At 35.4% G+C, this 22,647-nt stretch overlaps 1 protein-coding gene across 1 annotated transcript in view; it reads right to left on the minus strand.

Annotated features, from left to right (window-relative positions):
• LOC138759017 (uncharacterized) overlaps positions 1–22,647 on the minus strand; it is a 93,460-nt gene that overhangs the window by 7,156 nt on the left and 63,657 nt on the right. The window contains exons 10-13 of the mRNA XM_069928819.1: positions 18,890–18,973; positions 17,750–17,897; positions 9,204–9,261; positions 4,656–4,697 (exon numbers count right to left, since the gene is read on the minus strand). Of these exons, the coding sequence (XP_069784920.1) occupies positions 4,656–4,697; positions 9,204–9,261; positions 17,750–17,897; positions 18,890–18,973 (332 nt within the window). The remainder of the gene's footprint in view (positions 1–4,655; positions 4,698–9,203; positions 9,262–17,749; positions 17,898–18,889; positions 18,974–22,647) is intronic.

Consider the following 22,647-nt stretch of genomic DNA (forward strand, 5'->3'; position numbering starts at 1 on the left):
CGTCTAAAGCAACTGCTACTGTAGGTGCTTTATTTCCTTCTACTGCATGAATTAAGTTAATAAATTTACAAATATTGTCTGTTGTGCGTCTTTTTTTGATAAATCCAGTTTGGTCTAAATTTACCATTTTCGGTACCTGTTCTGCTAATCTGTTTGCTAATAGTTTAGCTATTATCTTATAATCTGTGTTTAGCAAAGATATTGGTCTATATGACGCTGGTGAGAGTGGATCTTTCCCTTGTTTTAGTATTACTGTAATTATTGCTGTTTTACATGAATCTGGTAAGTTTTGTGTCTCATCAATCTGATTGATTACATCCAGGAGGGGCGGTATTAATAAATCTTTAAATGTTTTGTAGAATTCTATTGGAAATCCATCCTCTCCTGGTGTCTTATTATTTGGTAATTTTTTTATTATCTCTTGTATTTCTACTGTTCCAAATGGTTCTGTTAATTTATTTTGTTCCTCTATTTGTAGTTTTGGTACTTCAATTTTAGTCAAAAATTCATCTATTTTCCCTTCTTTCCCTTTGTTTTCAGTTCGGTATAATTGTTCATAGAATTCTCTAAAGTTTTCCTTAATTTCTTTTGGATTATATGTAATTTGTTTGTCTTTTTTCCTTGATGCCAATACCATTTTCTTAGCTTGCTCTGTCTTAAGCTGCCATGCTAGGATTTTGTGTGTTTTTTCACCTAGTTCATAATATTTCTGTTTTGTCTTCATTATATTCTTCTCTATCTTATATGTTTGTAATGTTTCATATTTTATTTTTTTATCCGCCAATTCTCTTCTTTTAGTTGTATCTTCCTTCATTGCTAATTTTTTTTCTATGTTTACTATTTCCCTTTCCAACTGCTCTGTTTCCTGATTATAGTCCTTCTTCATCTTGGTTACATAACTTATTATTTGCCCTCTAATGAATGCTTTCATTGCGTCCCATAGTATAAACTTATCTTCCACTGATTCCGTATTTACTTCAAAATACATTTTTAATTGTTTTTCAATAAATTCTCTAAAATCCTGTCTTTTAAGTAGCATGGGGTTTAATCTCCATCTATACATTCTTGGAGGGATGTCCTCTAGCTTTACTGTCAATATTAAGGGTGAATGGTCCGATAGCATTCTCGCTTTATATTCTGTTTTTCTTACTCTATCCTGCATACTAGCTGATAACAAAAATAGGTCTATTCTTGAGTATGTTTTATGTCTAGCCGAGTAGTATGAGTATTCCTTTTCTTTTGGGTTTTGTTTCCTCCATATATCCAAAAGTTTCATTTCTTGCATTGATTTAATTATAAATTTGGTTACTTTGTTCTTCCTGTTAATTTTTTTCCCCGTTTTATCCATATTTGGATCCAAATTCAGGTTGAAATCCCCTCCTATTAGTATGTTCCCTTGCGTATTAGCTACCTTCAAAAAGATATCTTGCATAAACTTTTGATCTTCTTCGTTAGGTGAATATACATTAAGTAGATTCCAAAACTCCGAATATATCTGACATTTTATCATAACATATCTCCCTGCTGGATCTATTATTTCCTCTTCTATTTTAAATGGCACATTTTTACTAATTAATATAGCCACTCCTCTTGCTTTTGAATTATACAATGCTGCTGTTACATGTCCTACCCAATCTCTCTTTAATTTCTTGTGCTCCAATTCAGTTAAGTGTGTTTCTTGGACAAATGCTATATCAATTTTTTCCTTTTTCAGTAAATTTAGTAGTTTCTTCCTTTTAATTTGGTTATGTATTCCATTAATATTTAAAGTCATATAGTTCAGAGTAGCCATTTTATATTTTGTTTATCTTCTCTTTCCGTTTTTCCATCATTACCTTTCCTCCTTTTCTATTTCTGTTTTCTTATTTTCAACTCTTTATAAGACAACATTCCTACAACATCCAACATTTTTCTTATTCTCCTATTTATATCTTCTTTATCCCCAATCTCCCCTTCCCCTCCTGAGTTGTCCTTTATCCCTTGTCGGACAACCACATCTCCCCTCTCCATTTGGGTTTGCAAATCCACTCGCAAGCGTCAACTGATTTTGCAGTGACCGCTATTTCCATCCACCCAGCCCCCCCCAGAAAAGATTTCACTTTTCATATGTCACAAAGGTCACTCTTTTAATTCCCTCCTTATTCTCTCTATTCCATTACCTTCCCTTATTAATTCTTGTCTATACTATCTATATTTTCCTCTAAGTACAGATACATTCACGTATGCACATTGTCTCTATTCACTCTTATACCTCTTTACCCGCATACATATCAATCGTGATCATTTTTACTCTCATTACCCGTCTTCATCCCTTAGTCTATTTTTGTCTTTACCCACATACATATCAATCGTGATCATTTTTACTCTCATTACCCATCTTCATCCCTCAGTCTATTTTTGTAATTGTTCTGCAAATTTTCGTGCTTCTTCTGGATCCGAGAATAGTCTGTTTTGTTGTCCTGGAATAAATATTTTCAATACCGCTGGATGCTTTAGTATAAATTTATACCCTTTCTTCCATAAAATCGCCTTTGCTGTATTGAACTCTTTTCTCTTCTTTAGGAGTTCAAAACTTATATCTGGATAAATGAAGATTTTTTGCCCTTTAAACTCCAGTGGTTTGTTGCCCTCTCTTTACTTTTTCCATTGTCTTCTCCAGTACCTTTTCTCTTGTAGTTTATCTTAGGAATTTTACTAAAATAGATCTTAGTTTTTGTTGTGGTTGTGGTTTAGAGGCCAATGCTCTATGTGCCCTTTCTATTTCCATTTCTTGCTGTAGTTCTGGACATCCTAGGGTCTTAGGGATCCAATCTTTTATAAACTCCCTCATATTCTTGCCTTCTTCATCTTCCTTAAGGCCCACTATCTTTATGTTATTTCTTCTGTTATAATTTTCCATTATATCTATTTTTTGAGCTAGTAGTTCTTGTGTCTCTAGTTTTTTTATTAGATTCCTCCAATTTCTTTTTTAAGTCTTCTACCTCCATTTCTGCTGCTACTGCCCGCTCTTCCATCTTGTCCATTTTCTTTCCCATTTCTGTTAAGGTCATATCTATTTTATTCATTTTCTCTTCTGTGTTGTTTATTCTTCTTCTTAAATCATTAAATTCCTGTGTTTGCCATTCTTTAAATGACTCCATGTATCCTCTAACAAGAGAAAGTATATCCTTTACCTTGCCTTTCCCTTCTTCTATTTCACTGTACTCTTCCTCTTCTTCTTCCTCTGGGTTGGCCATCTGTTGTTTCTTTGTTGCCCTTTTCTTCTCTTCTTTCTTGTTTCCATTGTCTTCTGTGGTCTCTTCTCGCTGCAGGTGTTCTGCAGCTGTCGTTGCCGGCTGTGGAGATCGACTCCCCAGCTGGTTCCCCCTCCCGTCGGTGTGTTTTTTTTCATGCGCGGTTGCGCACTTTTACTCGGCTCTGCGAGCCATTTTTGTAGTCCTATTTCTACCGACCTGAGGAAGCGGGCTTCTCTCTCCACAGCGGGCCTCTCTCTCCACAGCGGGCCTCTCTCTCCACAGCGGGCCTCTTCGGACAGGTAAGGCCTTCTCCTTCTTCCTCCGTTGTCTTCTCTTCCTCTCTTCTTACCATTGATTTTGATTTTTCTTTTTTTGTCGCCATCTTCTTTCCACCTTTATACTCACTTTTCTTTAACTTTTATTTCTGTGCCTTTGTATTTTCTCTTGTTTTTCCCGACTTTTCTGGAGAGGGCTGGAGTTCACCGTCCGGCCACTACTCCATCACGTGACTCCTCCCAGGTCATCTTGTCCATGAGAATTTTATTAAAGAGTCTATTTCTCAACTTCCTCGTACCCACATCAGCCATTTGTAATCCAAAATCATTTGACTATCTGTTTGCGTTCATCTCCAATTAGTTGTGCCCACGCAAGTTTTGTTTTGTAGTCTAGCTCTTTTACTTTTCATTCCCTAATTTTTAGTCCTGCAACCCTCTCCTACTCTTCCCATCTACATACTGTCCTGTAGCAACATCATAGAAACAATGTGAGGCTTTGTCAGCCAGCAAAAGTTCCTTTGTGTTGTCCATCCTTTGTCTTCAATTTGTCATATTTCATCCTTACTTGGCACTAGATGTTGATAAGTTCTTTATATAATATCAGAAAAATACAGCTATTTCTTCAGTTCAGTGACCAACTCCACCTGAACATTTTGGAAAATGTAACTCTCCATATCCTTTTAAGCCACTGGTTTTAAGTGCAAACCCACTTCTTTGACTAATCGTGCTACCAGATTTTATTTAATGATACACTTGTGTAACACCTTGGCTGCTCTACTATGTTAAAGTTTCCAGGCAAGCTGATTGTAAGCAGAATCATCTCATAACTAAGACCTCAAACACCACAGTAGTATCCAAATCTTCCTGCTGCAAAGCACACAGATGAGCAGTGGAATGAAAAGCTACATATTTCTTCTTGCCAATGCAATGAAGGAAGTTTATATAAAGTTGGTGGAAAGGGTGATATTTCTAACGTAAATAAGGTCCTGCAAATCTGGACATGCAATATCAAAGCTATTAGAAAGTGTCACTCAACATTGAGGTCATTCTGGTCAATTTTTTTAAAATGTAGATAAAATATTTTGATTTTAAATGATACTTACTTTGTAAGAAAATTAGAAGCATTATAACATTTTGAACTTACCAAAAGACCCAAAATTTCCTTCTTTATTATATTTCCAGGTTTCTGCAAACACAAAGAAAATATTTTATTTTGCTATGGCTGTTAAGACCAGTGTAACTTATAAAATGGTTGCTAAATTAAAACTTACACATTAAAACTTTCTTTGATACATTTTTTTTGACCATAATACAAAAATCTAAAAAACCAAACATGGCTTTGGTAAATTATACCACTTTTTCCATAAAGTGCCAAAGACAATTTGAACTGAGTACAACAAATTTTGATAACTGCCAACATTGGCATTTGCCCCTGAAGAGACCTGCTTTCACATATCAAATGGCCAACTGTCCATCGTGCCACATGATTTAGATTTCAGATTTATTGTCAGAAAACATACTGCTTTTGATAATAATATTCAGCGATATTTGTGGCTTTAGCAATAGCTCATCAGACATTCTTTTTTTCATACTGATTACTTGCTTCCAATTTAGGTGGTTAAAAGTGCAAAAAAACTTATTTGCTTTATTTCTGTTATTTTTATACCTGCTTAGAAACACTGCTAAGCACTGCGGGCCCTGCTGTCTGCTCTGATTCAGACGCATTAGTCAAGCTACATCTGTTGTGGCTGGTGGTCTGTGGATTACTCGCTAACACAAAAGTAAATTTTTCTCACCAACAACCCTATGGCTTCTAAGCAAACAACATGAAGTTCTTTCTTTCGTAAACAAGCTGGGGAGTGTAACAAGAATAAGATACAAGAGACTGACAGTGATAACGGTAAAAGTGACAAAAGCTGTGTTTCGCTTGCCTCTAGGTCATATTTTCTAATCAGGTCCAAATGCAGTTCTGAAAGTACTGGTGCTTCAAAGTCAGACTTGTATCCCTGTTCAGGTGTTTGGACTGAAGTAAGGTGTAAGAAAAAGAAGGAAACTTATCCCTGGTTAGACTTCAAGGATGATAAACTTGGGTGCTTATGTGCAAACATAAGCAATATGACACTTTTCACTTCGAAAGGTTTAAGGCTGTCAAATGAATGGCAGATGTACCAAGTATCCCTATTATGGTGCCGATCATATTACATGCTTGAAGTCTCACAGAAAAAAAATTGTTGATCACAAACTATCAAAATCTCACACTGCTGCTCTATGTGTTGAAATTATAGCTAATCTTGGAAAATTATGTGATACCAAATTGTTCAATTTTTCATTCTGCATATTATTTAGCTCAGGATGACAGACCATACTCTGATCACTTTGGCTCACTGGAACTTCAAAACAAAATAGTATTGATATTGGAATTGGACTGCATTCCCGCACTTGTGCCACAGAGATAGATGGCAGAATTTCTGTTCTCATTGATGAATCAACAAGCTTAAGCATTAAAAGACAGTCTCAATAGTTTATTTGAAATGTTACAGTGATAAGGAAGGTGATCCCCATTTTATGTTTTTAGATTTAATTGAACTGCCTGATCAGAAAGCTGCAATTGTTGCTAAGCATCTATTGAACTGTCTCAGTAACCGTGGGTTTGATGACTCTTACTTGAAACAGAACCTTGTAGCATTTGTTAGTGATGGGGCGAGCGTAATGATTGGTGTCAAATCTGGTGTTGCTACAATTCTCAAGGAACATTACCCTGATGTGATGATTTGGCACTGTCTTAATCACAAATTAATACTTGTAGTTGGTGATTCGGTGAGAGAAGTTCATAGAATTAATCACCTTGAATCATTTATGGACAAATTGTACTGTTTACAGTAGATCACCTCTAAATCAAAAGGAATGGTCTGAATGGCCTCTCAACTAGAACAACGAATTTGCAAAATGGGCTATGTTCTGGGCATCAGGTGGGTAGCTAGCTAATTTCCAACAGTTTTAGCAGTGTGGCAAAATTATGAAGCACTGTGTTTCATTTTGAAAAAGCAATGAAACAAGATCTGGGAGTGACAGAAAAACCTATGAAGTCTGTTGAAAAGACTCTCTTCAGAACAGTTTCTATTGGAATTAGCTCTAATGTTGAATGAACTTGGTTTACTGTCGGAGTGTTTACAGAAACATACTACGATTATTTATGCAGACAAAGTGATGCAATGGAGCACAAGATCACGACATGGGGGGAGAGAGAGTAGCGCGACTAAGTTGAGCAGGGGGAGGAGGGGAGAGATGGCAGCGTGACTCAGGTGGGTGAGGGGGAGAGAGACGGCAGTGCAACTCAGGCAGGCAGGGAGAGAGACGGCAGCGCGACTCGGGCAGGCAGGGAGAGAGACGGCAGCGCGACTCGGGCAGGCGAGGGGGAGAGAGACGCCAGCAAGGGGGTGGATACAGCAGCATAACTCAGGTGGGCTTAAATCTGGAGCAGCAGGCTTTGGTTCTGAAATCTGGAAAAATTCAAAATTTGGAACACACTGTCCCCCCCCCCAAGGGTTCCAGATAAAGGATTGTCTAGAAGCTCAAGAGGCAGTTGAAAAGGGGAAGTTTGGAGAAATTACCTTAACAAGCAACAACAAATTGTCTCCATTAATTATCTACAATTTCATACAAGTCTTATAAACAATTTACAGCATCATATGTTCATGGCAACATCCTTGAAAGTTTCTCCAACTTTTGAAATGTGTCCCTGATAAAGGCGACCGGGCCCTGCTGAAATTCCACCTAATGGAGAAGCTGCAATATCTTTTGTCTGTAAGAGGCTTAAGTTTTCTTCTTCCTCCATAATAATTGCCTTCAGAGATTACGTGGAGGATCATGGACATCGCTTCCCCATTACTGAGAGGCACACAAATGATTCCTATTAGTACTGCTGAGTGTGAGAGGGGATTTGGTCACATGAACTTGTTAATAACAACAATGCGCTCAAGCATTCTCATAAATCATGTATCAGAACTTATATTTGTTAAACTACACAGACCTCCTCTAGTTCAGTGGAATCCTGAGCCTTATGCCACATCATGGCTGCAGTACCACAGATCAGCAGATGACAACAGGACAAGAATTGCTTCAGACCCCTGAAAACATATTACACCTGACCCTCTGTAGAAATTATTGTGAAACTTCACATTGGTGGCATTCGGTAAGTAGTTTTAAAATGGTAAAATACATGATTGCCGTTCTTTTTCTTTACTTGTTGATAATTATATTTTATGATAATTAGTGAGTGCAATCGTGCAATACTTTTGGCATGTTATTAAATAAGGTATTATATGTTTTATTGTACCAGTTATACACTGAAATGTAGTGATAGTTCAGTGGCGCTCTGGAATTCATATATTTCTTTCAGCTTGGTTTAGTCCTCGACATTATAAGAAGCCCTATAGATATATAAATATATATATAAATATATATAATATACATAAATGTTTTAACATATATGTGTGTGTGTGTGTGTGCATGTTACACCCGATTTGCTCATTTCATATACTGGGCCTTGTCTCATTCATGTAATGTGTAGGTACACAAATTGGGTGTGATATAGAGAGAGAGGGAGAGGGAGGGGGAGAGAGAGAGAGACAGAGAGAGACACAGAGAGAGAGAGAGAGAGAGAGAGAGGATATAGGAAATGGCAAGCATTTTGTCAGCTCCAGCACCTAAAAAAAATTAGCATTTCACCCCTGCTGAGGAGTCTGATGGTGGACTAGTAGCAGCTCTTCCTGAAACTGGAGGTGTGATTGTTACTTTAACATGACCATGTTACTTTAAGATTTTGATTTATCTATTGTGTGAAAAACAGCACTGGGGTTAGTTTACATCTAACAAAATCCAAAGGGATATTTGGAGTCAGAAGAAAACATATTGTTAATTATTTAAAATGATCAAATAGTTAATAGAAAAGTAAAAAGGTAGATTTGTTCAGGGTGGGGAGTAATTTAATGGAAAGTAGATTGATTGGGCAAAGTCTCAATCAAAAAAATATTACACATTGTTCAGCCAGATGCTTTATTCAAGTGGAATTAAAATCAAATGCAGTCCACACTGAAATGGAGTTTGGGATGAAGAGAATTTATTAAGAGCTTGTGGCGGCACACCACTAGGCAGGTGAACCGGCCCCACTTGCAATCCACGCGGAGGGGCAGTCAGCCAAAATGGCGCCGTCGGGGGCTTCCCTTTCTTCTCAGCACAGGGCTCAGAAGCCTGCACTGGGGGACCACGTGACGCCAGGGTGACATCAGCGCCCCCCAGCGCGGTTCTCAGCCAGGTCTGGGCTGGGACTACAAGTCCAGCCCAGCAGCCTGCAATAAATCAGTTCTGCTCACTAGGCTCAGCCCGTTGGTTGTGTGTTCTTTCAGTAGCAGTGCAGCTGCGCTACATACTATAAATTATTTACTGATGTGAGCTGCACAGGAAATCAGCTAATTAGGTTATCTCTGCAAAACCATGATGGTGACAATCATGAAGGATTGAGAAATTAGTACCTTTGCTCTTTGAGAGTCAGATACAGAAAATTCTAGGGGGAGCAGAAAAGGCCACTATTGGTTAATTGATGAACTCAAGACCACAGGGCTTGGAGAAGAGGAAGGCTGAAGTATCTTTCTGAAGAAAGAATGTAATAGCATTGTTTGAACGTCTGACATACCTTTTCTCGTGCCCTAGAACTGTCATCGTGTCCTTTGTAGTCGTCAGCTTGATAGATCCTGTTAAGAAAAGCACAATCATTTTCAGATCCTCAATTTCTCTTCCATATATACACATGTAATAGTCGAGCTTTGGGGTCCAATTTTTTAAGGTAAAATTTAGGGGATCAACTACTGCACACACACACTACTTTTTTCTGCAGTAAGTACCGTTCGCAGTAAGTGCGTCAGAAGCTCTGGTGGGCCAGCAGCCGAAGCAAGGATCTGCGTTTAGGGTATCAGGAGTTTGGATGGGCAGGAAGCCGAGGTGAGGTTTCGCAGTTGGGACATTGGGAAGTCTGGTGGGTTGGCAGCCGGGGTGGGGATCAGAGGTCAGGGTATTGGGAGCTCAGATAGGCAGGCAACTGGGGCATAGGTGAGAGATGCTGGTCATGCCATCAAGAGCTTCGGTGGGCGTGCAGCTGAAGCGAGAATCCAAGGTTGGGGCGTTAGGAACTCCAGTGGGCAGGTGGTAGGGGCAAGGATCCATGGCCAGGGTGTTGGTGGCTTGGATTGGGTAGGTGGCATTCGGGCGTTGGGACCTCAGATGGATGGACTGCCAGAGACAGGGGTCGGGGCATCGGGAGCTTGAATGTGCAGATGGCTGGGACCAAAAATAAGGGGGGGTCGACTTTTACTGGTATCAACTATTACACGTGTACATTATGGTGATTGAACACTGGTTGAGTCACAACAAAAAATGGACAGATACTACTTACAAGAAATCATCAAGATAATTACTTTCATTGGATTCTTGTACATTTTCGCCCTCTGTACAAATGAGGGAGTGGAAAACTATTCCTCTAACAGTGTCCGTCTCAAAAACTGAATCATGTATAAATTAAAATAAAATATTCTTCAGAGAAGCAAAAATTACTTCAATCACCATACTGATCTTTTCCAATGACAATGCACAATGGTCCATCACATTGAAATCACTCTTGCCCATTGTATTCCTACTTACCTAATCATAACTAAAGAATCTACAACAAAGACTTCTCATCCCATAAGCACTCTTTCACCTCCAGTGTCCCAAAAGGATCTACCATTTTGGAAAAAACTTGCTCACAAAACAAACATTCTCACTGCACCTCAGTCTATGTTACAATAAACTTTAACTTTGGCCTCCCTTTCATTTCATCTAGAAGACCGAGTTTACATGTATATTCAGTAAAATTCCCATTTCTGACAATTACATTTCAAGTCACTTCAAAAATGCAGAAGCATTCACGGACTCAAATGCATATAAAGATATTAATAACTCTAGCTAGTTAACACTACATATGGCTCAACACTTGATCCATATTTGTTCCCTATATAGTGCCCTCCATAATGTTTGGAGCAAAGACACTTTTTCCTTTATTTGCCCTCTGTGCTCCACATATTTACATTTGTAATTGAACAATTCACATGTAGTTAAAGTGCACATTCCAGATTTTATCTGAGGTTATTTGTAAATATTTTGTTTTGACCACATAAAATAGCAACATTTTTTATACATTGTCCCCTCATTTCAGGGCACCATAATGTTTGGGACATTTGGCTTCACAGGGCTCTGTAATTACTCAGCTATGTTTAAATTGCTTCATTGGTACAGGTATAAGACAGCTAGATTTAATTCTTTATTTTGAATATTTTATTTAAAATGAAAACCATGATACATATTATCAAAAAAATATATAAATCCCTCCCTACCACCCTAACCTTCAACCTTCCCCATACCAATCCCATACCTCCCAACCATATCTACCCCTAAGAAAGAAAAGAAGGAAAAGGAGATATAAACCACAATAACATAATTAGGTACCATGAAATAGAATACCACCACCACAAAATTGCCGGAGAATTCACAATTTTAAACCCATATAATCCAAATAAGGGCTCCAAACTTTCCGATTAAATTATAAATGACTTTTTCCATTGGAATACAAGATCTCAATTCCATATGCCATCTATGTAAACTCAAATCAATCTAATTTTTCCATGTAATCACTATACATTTTCTAGCAACACCTAATGCCAATTTCAAAAATGCAATTTGAAATCTAGTCAACCTCAATTCCAAACTCAATTTTTTAATACTACCTAACAAAAATAATAATGGATCCAATGGAATTTTAAGATTAAAAATATGCTCTAATAACTCTTTAAGTCGCATCTAAAAAGACGTTACCATATCACATGACCAAGTAGAACGTAAAGAATGAACCTATCTCCTTACGACATCTAAAACATATATCTGAAGATAAATTATATCTCTTGAATTTTTCCAGGGTTAAACATAATTGATGTATAAAATTATAATGAAATAATCTGTATCTCACATTAATAATCTTAGTCATACTATCTTTACACAAATTCATCCAATCATCTAGATTAATCACAATCCCCAAATCTTTTTCCCATTTTAACCTAGACTTTTGCAGATCTAATTTAAACATTTTATTCTGCAATAACAAAAACATTTCAGATATAAATCTCTTCTCCTGCCTCCTATAAGTAAAGTTTCAAAATGAGATTGTCTCGATAACCTCAAAGTATAACCGAAATTATCCAATAATAAAGCTCTAACTTAATAATAACAAAAAAGCGTATTTGACGGTATTTCATATTTCTCTTTCATTCTTTGAAAAGAAATAAATAGCCCATTTCAAAATAATCTTGTACAGTTTTAATTCCTTTTTGGTCCCATAATTTCAAAAACTGATTTTTAAGCATAAACAGGAAAAGTTTATTCTGATACAATGGTATTTTACCTGAAATTTTCCTTTGTGTACCTATTTCTTCATTTACCACATTCTATAATTCCATCAAGTGTATTTAAATAGATGACTTATAATGAACATAGCAATTTAGAATTCCATTTATAAATAAAATGATCCATCTTCTTCTCACCAATTTGAGACAATTCAATATTTGTCTACACCAATGATTTTTCCAAATTAAACATTGTTAATAAATTTTAATTGTGTCGCTTTATAATAACTTTGAAAATTCAGAAGCTGTAAACCCCCTAACTCATATTTCCAAGTTAATTTTTGTAAGGACACCTTTGACATCTTATCTTTCCACAAAAATTTCCTTATAATAGAATTAAAATCTTTAAAAGTTTTTTTTTAGGAACTTTACAAGGAATAGATTGAAAAAAAAATTGTAATCTAGGAAAAACATTAATCTTGAAATAATTTACCCTACCTATTAATGTTATCAGTAAATCTTTCCATCAATTTAAATCATTTTTAATTTTATAAAATAAAGCTAAATAATTTAATTCATACAAAAATTAAAATTTTTATCTACTTTATTCCCCCAAATACTTAATTTGAACTGACCATCTAAATGTAACAATATCTTTACAAGAAATATAATCTGTCTCAGGCAATGACATAATCTCATTTTTTTCCAAATTAATTTTATAACCCAATATTTCTCCGTATTGTTTCAATCTATCATATAACTGTTTTAAAGATTTCTGATGTTCTGCTAAATATATCAAAATAACATTGGCAAACAAATTTCTTTTAAACTCATCAGTTTAATACCCTTAATATTATCATCTTGCCTTATCATTGTGCCAAAGGTTCAATAACTAATGCAAAAAGAGCTGGTGACAATGGGCAACCTTGTCTAGTAGATCTATCCACTACAAATGGCAAAGACATCTGCCCATTCGTCACAACTCTAGCAATAGATTATATAAAGCCATAATCCAACCAATAAATACAGATCCAAATTTACACTTTTCTAATACTTTAAACAAAAAACTCCATTCTATTCTTTAAAATACTTTTTCAGCATCCAATGATATAACCATGGGTTGGTTAGATTCCTCCCAAGAAATATCAAAGAAATCAATTTAACAATATTATCTTCAGAATAATGATTTTTAATAAATCCATCTTGATTTAAATGAATCAGTTGGTAAGTATTTTGCCAATCTATTTCATGAACCTCCATCACCTGTTTCAATACTTCCATTAACAAATGTATTAACAAATCCTCAATTTTTTAAATAAAATTCCACAGAAAATCCATCTTCACCTGGAGATTTCCCATTAGGCATAGAGTGAAGCTCTTCCATTAACTCTCTACAAGTAAATGAAACTTCAAAATCTTTAATATCACAATTACTCAAAGAAGATAGATTAAAATTAGATTAAAAATTATCAGTTTTAGCTTCATCCTTCTCAAATTCAATAAATTTCAATAAAATTCCTTAAATTCATTTATCTCTTGAGATTTATACATAATCATAGAATATTTCCTAACTGCATTAATCATTCTAGAAGCCTGTTCTGACTTTAACTCCCAAGCTAAAACCTTGTGTCCTTTTCCCTAATTCATAATATCTTTGATTAGTTCTCTGTAATAATTTTTCAAACTTATGTTTATAATGAATTATAGTGTAATTTCTTATTAATCAGTTGTATCTTTTTAATCTCAGTTAGATTCTGCTGTACATCTTTTTCTAATAACTCTTATCTCCTCCTCCAATTTATTAATCTCAGAAGAAGTTTCTTAATCTTTTATGAGAAACTAATAATTTGTCCTCCTAAATACGCCTTTAAGGCATCCCATAAAACAAACTTAGTATTAACGGAGTCCATATTTATTTTCAAAAATTGCTATTTGATCTCATTAAATTACAAAATTCAACATTTTTTAACAATAAAGAATTAAATCTCCATTGATATACAGTATCTACCTTTTCCAAACCTATACATGTTATTAACAAAAGAGAATGATCTGATAACATTCTACTTGTATATTCTGCAGATATAACATGACCTTGCAACTGTGCCATATTAAAAATAAATCTATTCTAGAATAAGAACCATATCAAAACAAATAAAATGAAAAATCTTTCTCCTTAGGGTTTAGTCTCCTCCATATATCAATTAAGTTAATTTCCTTCATTAACATTGACAATCGATTTGTCATTTTAGTCTTAATTACTGTTTTTGGGGATTTATCTAATAATGGATTCAAACAGCAATTAAAGTCACCTCCAATTATAATATTCTCATAGGCCTTTGTCAAATTAAAAAAGGAATCTAGCAACAATTTCTCATCATCTATATTGGGGGCATAAATATTCATCAATGTCCAAGACTCTGAATATATTTTACAATTAACAACCAACAATCTACCCACTGACTCAATTACTGATTCTAATTTAAATATAACCTCTTATTAATCAAAATAGCTACCCCTCTTGCCTTAGAATTAAAAGAAGAAGTTATAACCTGGCCAACCCAATCTCTTTTTTAATTTTGACATTTCTTTTTAGTCAAATGCATCTCTTGCGAAAAATGCAATATCAATCTTCAACTTTTTAATAAGTCAAAACTCTCTTCCTTTTAATTGTATTATTGAGCCCATTAACATTAAATGTTGTGAAATTTAAATTAGACAACATTTTAATCTATATCATTAAACCTCCATGCCCAATATGGTGGGGTTACAATCCATGGTCAATCTGAAATAAATATTCCATCTCCTTACTACAAAGAAAAAGATAAACCTAAAAGGAAAAGAAGAAATCATAAAAGGAAAAAAAGTACTGTAAACAGTGCTACCTCCCTCACGGGAAGTGTCCAACGCCACAAAGCAGCCAACGACTTTGGAAGGAGAAATGAACAATACCACCTCCCCCAAACAGAACAATAAAGGAATCATCGAAAGCAAAACATTTCAAGTATGATAGCTTCCTCCAAATCTCTATTAACTTGATCATCATCAATATCAATTTCAACTAACTGACAACATTCCTTCTCTTGCAAACCATTTGTTTTTCTCTTCTTGAGTTGGTTTCATTTGGTAAGAAGAATGTTCTGGACTTTTCTTTTCTTATTATCTGGCAAGGAATTAGCAAATCTAAAAGCTTCAGCATCACCACTAAAAAATTGAGATTGAAAATCTCCATAAAACTTTAAGAACAGCAGAAAATCTAAAGGCAAATTTATATCCACAATACAGCTTTGGCAGAATTAAACTCTTTATGACGTTTAATAATGGATTGACTCAAATCTGCATTAAAAAAAAAACTCTACTATTCTTATCCACCAAAGGGCCCTGATGCTTCCTTGCATTTTGAACTACTACACGTAAAATAATTTCTCTATCTTGGTAATGAAAACACCTGATCAGTGTAGAGTGTGGCACCTGTCCAGGAAGAGGTTTTTTTCTAATCACTCTATGAGCTCTATCCAGTTCCAAACCATTTGGAAAATATTCTTCCCCTAAAACTTCAGGAATCAATTTCTGGAAAAAGTGAACCGGATCTGGACCCTCAAAATCTTCTGGTAAACAAACAATTTTGACATTATTTCTTCAGCTTTGATTCTTCAAAGCATCAATTTTCTTCAATAAATAATTCCTCTGAATTTCCCATCCAGTAAATGAATCTTTCATCTGTCCCATCTTTTCTTTACATTGCTCTACATCATCCTGACAATCATGAAAATCCTCTTCAATCTTTTTAAATTTGTCTTGCACTTTATTCACACACTTTGCCACATCAGACTTTATTGATGTCATTTCTTTTTTCATACCAGTAAATTGTTCTTTCAAAGATTAAAAAAAAAACCTTGGTTCATTTGATTTGCCATAGTCTCTATTTATTTAGAATAACATATCAAATTGACGTTGAACCTGAATAATGCAACTTTCCTTGCTTAGGTATATATTAGTTTCTTCTTCTTCTGTACCTGGGTAGATAGCCTCCTCTTCTAGTCCTCCCTCGATGTCTCCTTCTTCCTCCTCCGTCGATACTTTCGGCATTTTGACCTGCCCATGGGTCCTGATCCCCCCACCAATGGACCAGGTTCACTGGGCCGTGAGAGATCAGGTCCCCCCCCACTACATAGGTCAAACTCAGAATAGCACGCATTCGCGAAGTCTCGCACATGTGCGGTTGCTCCTCATAATCGGGAGGAGGACGTCTTCAGACTCTGGCGGGATCTTCCCCGACACTCCACAATGTCGACGCCAGAGTCAACTGAGGCTTACCCAGGGACTGCCTTTGCGGTCTCGGATGAACAGAAATCAACTCCCCAGGCTCCATCTTGAAGGTTGGCCCAAGTTCTTGAAAGTTGCTTCTGAGTCTTTCTTTTAGTTTGTGCTTTTGCCTTCCTCATTATTGCCTTCAAAAATGTTAGCTTTATACTCAATTCTTAAACATTTTTTGAAAACTTTAAATTGTGTTTTTAATAGTTCTGTCAGAAACATCTCCCACCTACGTCATCACGCCATGTCCCCCTCGCTCGGCTCGATTCTAACCTTTTGATCACGTTTGGAGTCTGTAGTTCCCATTTTTTCAATACAAGGACCAGAAATATGTCAATGAAAGACAAAGAAGCAATAAGGCTGATAAGCAAGGATAAAACAGTACAAGACTCTTCAGAAAGCAGTTGTGAATGCGTCAATGACTACTGTTCGCAGAAATGAACAAAAATACAGAGGCTATATTGCAAGATGCAAACCACTAGTTAGCCACAGAAACAAGATGGCCAAATTATTTTGCCAAGAAATATTTAAAAGAGGATGCAGAATTCTGGAAAAAGGTCATGTGGACAGATGAGACCAAGATTAACCTATTTCGGAGTGATGACAAGAGCAAATTGTGGAAGTCAAGGAACTGCCCAAAATCTAATGCATATCACCTTTGCCATGGTTTGCATCTTGCTGTGCAGCCTCTATTTTTTTTAATGAAATCTTCTGTGGGCAGTAATTATTGGCATATCCACACCTGTCTCCTGAAGACTATTTCTGATTTGTTGGACATATGCTTGGGGATTTTTCTTCATTCTGATGAGAATTCTTCTGTCATTAGAGGTCGAGGTCTTCCTTGGAATACCAGTCCCTTTGCGATTCCTGAGCTCAATCTTTCTTCTTGATGATGTTCTCAACAGTTGATTTTGGTAATCTTAAGGTTTATGTGCTGCCTCATACTATTTGATTCTTTATTTCAGGTTATTTAATCAAATAACCTTGAACAAAATCTGGAATGTCCACTTTAATTACTTGCGAATTGATTGATTATAAATTTAAAACTGTGGAGGACAGAGGCAAATAAAGAAAAACGTGTCTTTATCCTAAACATTATGGAGGACACAGTATGTGTCTGCATTCTCTGTCTACTTTCTTTTGTCCTCAATTACCAAATTCTATTCACAAGTTAAGGGCAGGTATGGATGGATGCTCTTCTGGCTCATAGTCTATATTGAGGGGTGTACCGCAAGGATTGGTACTGTTTCCTTTGCTGTTTGTAATATATATGTATATGACTTTGATAGGAAATAGGTGATATAATTATGCAGACAACATGAAAATTAATAGAACTGGAGATAGTAAAAGTTAACATAAAAATTAAGACAGCAGTTCACAATGCCTGCGCTGATCACAATGTCAAATTAAACTAATCCCATCTGCCCACAAAGCCAAGCTGATTATCCCGAATAAGACTACACGGTACAATTCTCTTGTAATTTTACAAACAATGGGTTACCTGGACTCTGGAGAATTCCATTTGCTTTCCAGTCTCCAGTCAGAATTCATAGCATTTTCTCTCTCTGCGTTGTCCTCCTTAATTGATTTTGACCGTTTAATATATTGGTTCCATTCATCTCGCCATTCTTCTCCAGAGTGTCTGATGTCTTCAATTTAAAAAGGTGAATACCCAATAGAAGCATCATTTTACAAAGTACACAAATGTGTATAGAATAATTATAATATTCATTTTATACTTAGAAAAAAAAGTTTTATTCTGCCCTTCTACTGGAATAATCACAGAAATGTTGCTGCACAGGAGGCCATTCTTGTACAAAAGTCAGATGATACTGATTACGGCTGATTAAAAAATGTACTTTTCCATCCTACCAAATGTTGCACAAAAAGGGTAAAAATTTCCAACAATCCATCATTGTCAAACCACATTGTCTCAATGACCAGGAAAGCACACCAGTGTCTGCAACTCCTCAGAAACTCAAGGAAATTTGGCATTTCACTTGCATCTCTCAATAATTTACATAGATACTCCATCATAAGTATCCTGTTTGGATGTGTCACTGTATGGTTCTACCAAAACGGCAGAGAATTGTAAAAAACAGCTCAGACCATCATATACATCTCCCCTTTCCACTCAAAGACTCAAGTAATCCCAGCCACACTCTCTTCAGCCTCCTCTCACTGAGAAAAACATTCATGTGTGTGAGATCATACAGCAACAAATTCAAGACCTGATTTTTTTCTCGTCGTTTACAGATGCCTAAATGATGTCACACTAGTATGATAATGTTGATTTGCTCTGTTCTAACTCATCTCTCTTTGAAACTCTGAACTCGACTGTGTTTTTATTGCTGTTCAACCTATGGGATAATGAACCAGAAAGCATGCAAAGCAAACTTTCTCATTTTACAGATATCTTGATACACTGACAATAAATTTGAACCTTTCTTTCTACTTTTCCCTCCACGAGGTAATAATGGCATGCTAGCACTCAATGGTCTTGTAGCAGAACAGCACATACCTAACTCATTAAGCTAACAATATTTTTGTGCAGATTTTTAATAAATCCTAAACAATTTGATAACACAAATATTTAAATATCTGACAACATCAATAGTTGGATAATTGCAATTCATACTACCTTGAGAGCTTTGTCTTTTCCTTGTCTTGTCACATTTACTTAAAGATTTACAGTGAGGATATTTCAGATCTGACCAAGATCCAGCTGAAACAAAATTAATGTAAAATGTTGTTGGCATGCTTCATATGAAAACATCCAGCCTTGTGTGAGTCACCATTTTTTCCCAAACTAAAACCTGACATGAATTTCAGTTCTGCTGCTCATATCATCTCCTGCATGTATGTTATTATGTAGGACTAGATGTTAATATCCCTTATTGCACTCCTGAGACTTGCTACCTAGACTCTTGTGGGATAGCTAAGCGAGTAGTAATATTTTCTGGGTTATCAAGTGGGTGCCCCCTTTCCTCAGTGTTTCGCTGATAAACCCTCGACACCTCCGGAGGGTTCAGCAGTGAATCCCGGTGTCCTCGGCTCATCCACTAGATATCATTCACTCCGCTGAGGACCCAGATGGAATCCTTTCTCCTCATCCACTGACTAGCCTTTTCAGCAGCTCTGGAGAGATCTTTGACAGCTTGTCGGTGTATCTGTCCTCACACACCCAACTCCCAGAGTAGTCTTGAAGTTTTTTAAAATTTTTTTTATTTTTCACACCATAAACCACATTGACCAAGATACATACATTTTCCTTTTCAAATATATAGTGTCATTTTCTACCCCCCCTCCTCCCATCCCACCCTCCCTACCTCCCCCCCATTCATTTAAAGTACAAAATCTAAGATACATTAAACCAGTCAAACAATGTTGTCATTCAATAAAAATAAACAAGAAATTCCACTGAGTCAATTCTTTTCATTTCCTTCTTCTTTCGTTATTTTAGGTGGTAGATGTCCCCGGTAGGTTTTCTCTATTGTGTTTCATGTATGGCTCCCATATTTGTTCAAATATTTCAATATTATTTCTTAAATTATATGTTATTTTTTCTAATGGAATACATTTATTCATTTCTATATACCATTGTTGTATTCTCAAATTATCTTCTAATTTCCAGGTTGACATAATACATTTTTTTGCTACGGCTAGAGCTATCTTAACAAATCTTTTTTGTGCACCATCCAACTCAAGTCCAAATTCTTTGTTTTTTATGTTACTTAGGAGGAAGATCTCTGGGTTTTTTGGTATATTATTTTCTGTAATTTTATTTAATATCTGGTTTAGATCTTCCCAAAATTTTTCTACTTTCTCACATGTCCAGATTGCATGAATTGTTGTTCCCATTTCTTTTTTACAATGAAAACATCTGTCAGATACTGTTGGGTCCCATTTATTTAACTTTTGGGGTGTAATGTATAGCCTGTGTATCCAGTTATATTGTATCATACGTAACCTCGTATTTATTGTATTTCTCATCGTTCCAGAGCATAACTTCTCCCATGTTTCCTTCTTTATCTTTATATTTAAATCTTGTTCCCATTTTTGTTTAGTTTTACCATTTGTTTCCTCACTCTCCTTTTCTTGCAGTTTAATATACATATTTGTTATAAATGTTTTGATTATCATTGTATCTGTAATCACATATTCAAAGTTACTTCCCGCTGGTAACCTCAGACTGCTTCCTAATTTGTCCTTCAAGTAGGATCTCAGTTGGTAATATGCCAATACTGTATCTTGAGTTATATTATATTTATCCTTCATTTGTTCAAAGGATAATAATCTATTTCCTGAAAAACAATTTTCTATTCTTCTGATCCCTTTTTTCTCCCATTCTCTAAAGGAAAGGTTATCTATTGTAAAAGGGAGTAACTGATTTTGGGTCATTATTAGTTTTGGTAATTGGTAATTTGTTTTATTCCTTTCTACATGAATCTTCTTCCAAATATTGAGCAGATGATGCCTACGTTGTACCAATTTTTCATCCCATTTATATAATATGTGTTCAGGTATCTTTTCCCCTATTTTATCTAGTTCTAATCTAGTCCAATCTGGCTTTTCCCTTGTTTGATAAAAATTTGATAGGTATCTTAATTGTGCGGCTCTATAATAATTTTTAAAGTTTGGCAGTTGTAAGCCTCCTTGTTTATACCATTCTGTTAATTTATCTAGTGCTATCCTCAGTTTCCCCCCTTTCCATAAGAATTTCCTTGTTATTTTCTTTAACTCCTTGAAGAATTTCTCCATCAAGTGTATTGGCAATGCCTGAAATAGGTAGAGTATCCTTGGGAAAATGTTCATTTCAATACAGTTTATCCTTCCTATTAGTGTTAGTGGTAAATCTTTCCAATGCTCTAAATCACCCTGTAATTTTTTCATTAGTGGATAATAATTGAGTTTATATAGATGGCTGAGATTTTTATTTATTTGTATACCTAGGTATCTTATTGCTTGCATTTGCCATCTGAATGGTGATTCCTTCTTAAATTTTGAGAAATCCACATTATTCATTGGCATTGCTTCACTTTTATTTACGTTAATCTTGTAACCCGACACTTCTCCATATTCCTTCAATTTCTTATATAATTCTTTTATTGATAGTTCTGGTCCTGTTAAGTATACTATAACATCATCTGCAAATAAACTGATTTTATATTCCTTGTCTTTTATTTTTATCCCTTTTATATTATTTTCTGTTCTTATCAATTATGCTAGTGGTTCTATAGCTAACGCGAACAATAAGGGTGATAGTGGGCATCCCTGCCGTGTTGACCTGCTTAAGTTAAATTGCTTTGACATATATATCCATTTACTGTCACTTTCGCCAAAGGCCCCTTATATAGTGCTTTAATCCAATTAATATACTTCTCTGGTAAACTGAATTTTTGCAATATTTTGAATAAATAATTCCATTCTACTCTGTCAAAGGCCTTCTCTGTGTCTAAAGCAACTGCTACTGTTGGCGCTTTACTCCCTTCTACTGCATGAATTAAGTTAATAAATTTACAAATATTGTCTGTTGTGTGTCTTTTTTAAAAAAATCCAGTTTGGTCTAGATTTACCATTTTAGGTACATACTCTGCTAATCTGTTTGCTAATAGTTTAGCTATTATCTTATAATCTGTGTTAAGTAATGATACTGGTCTATATGACGCTGGTGCGAGTGGATCTTTCCCTTGCTTTGGTATTACTGTAATTATTGCTGTTTTACATGAATCTGGTAAGCTTTGTGTTTTGTCAATCTGATTGATTACTTCCAGGAGGGGAGGAATTAATAAATCTTTAAATGTTTTATAGAATTCTATTGGGAATCCATCTTCTCCTGGTGTTTTATTGTTTGGTAGTTTTTTTTATTATCTCTTGTATTTCTACTATTTCAAATGGTTCTGTTAATTTATTTTGTTCCTCCATTTGTAATTTTGGTAGTTCAATTTTAGTTAAAAATTCATCTATTTTCCCTTCTTTCCCTTCGTTTTCAGTGTGGTATAATTGTTCATAGAATTCTCTAAAGTTTGCATTAATCTCCGTTGGATAATATGTGATTTGTTTGTGTTTTTCCCCTAGTTCATAATATTTTTGTTTTGTCTTCATTATGTTCTTCTCCACCTTATATGTTTGTAGTGTTTCATACTTTATTTTTTTATTTGCCAATTCTCTTCTTTTAGTTGTGTCTTCCTTCATTGCTAATTCTTTTTCTATATTTACTATTTCCCTTTCCAACTGCTCTGTTTCCTGATTGTAGTCCTTCTTCATCTTGGTTACATAACTTATTATTTGCCCTCTGATGAACGCTTTCATTGCATCCCATAATATAAACTTATCTTTCACTGATTCCGTATTTATTTCAAAGTACATTTTAATTTGTCTTTCAATGAATTCTCTAAA

This window comes from Narcine bancroftii, chromosome 1 (genome assembly GCF_036971445.1).
Source record: "Narcine bancroftii isolate sNarBan1 chromosome 1, sNarBan1.hap1, whole genome shotgun sequence".
NCBI lineage: Eukaryota > Metazoa > Chordata > Chondrichthyes > Torpediniformes > Narcinidae > Narcine > Narcine bancroftii.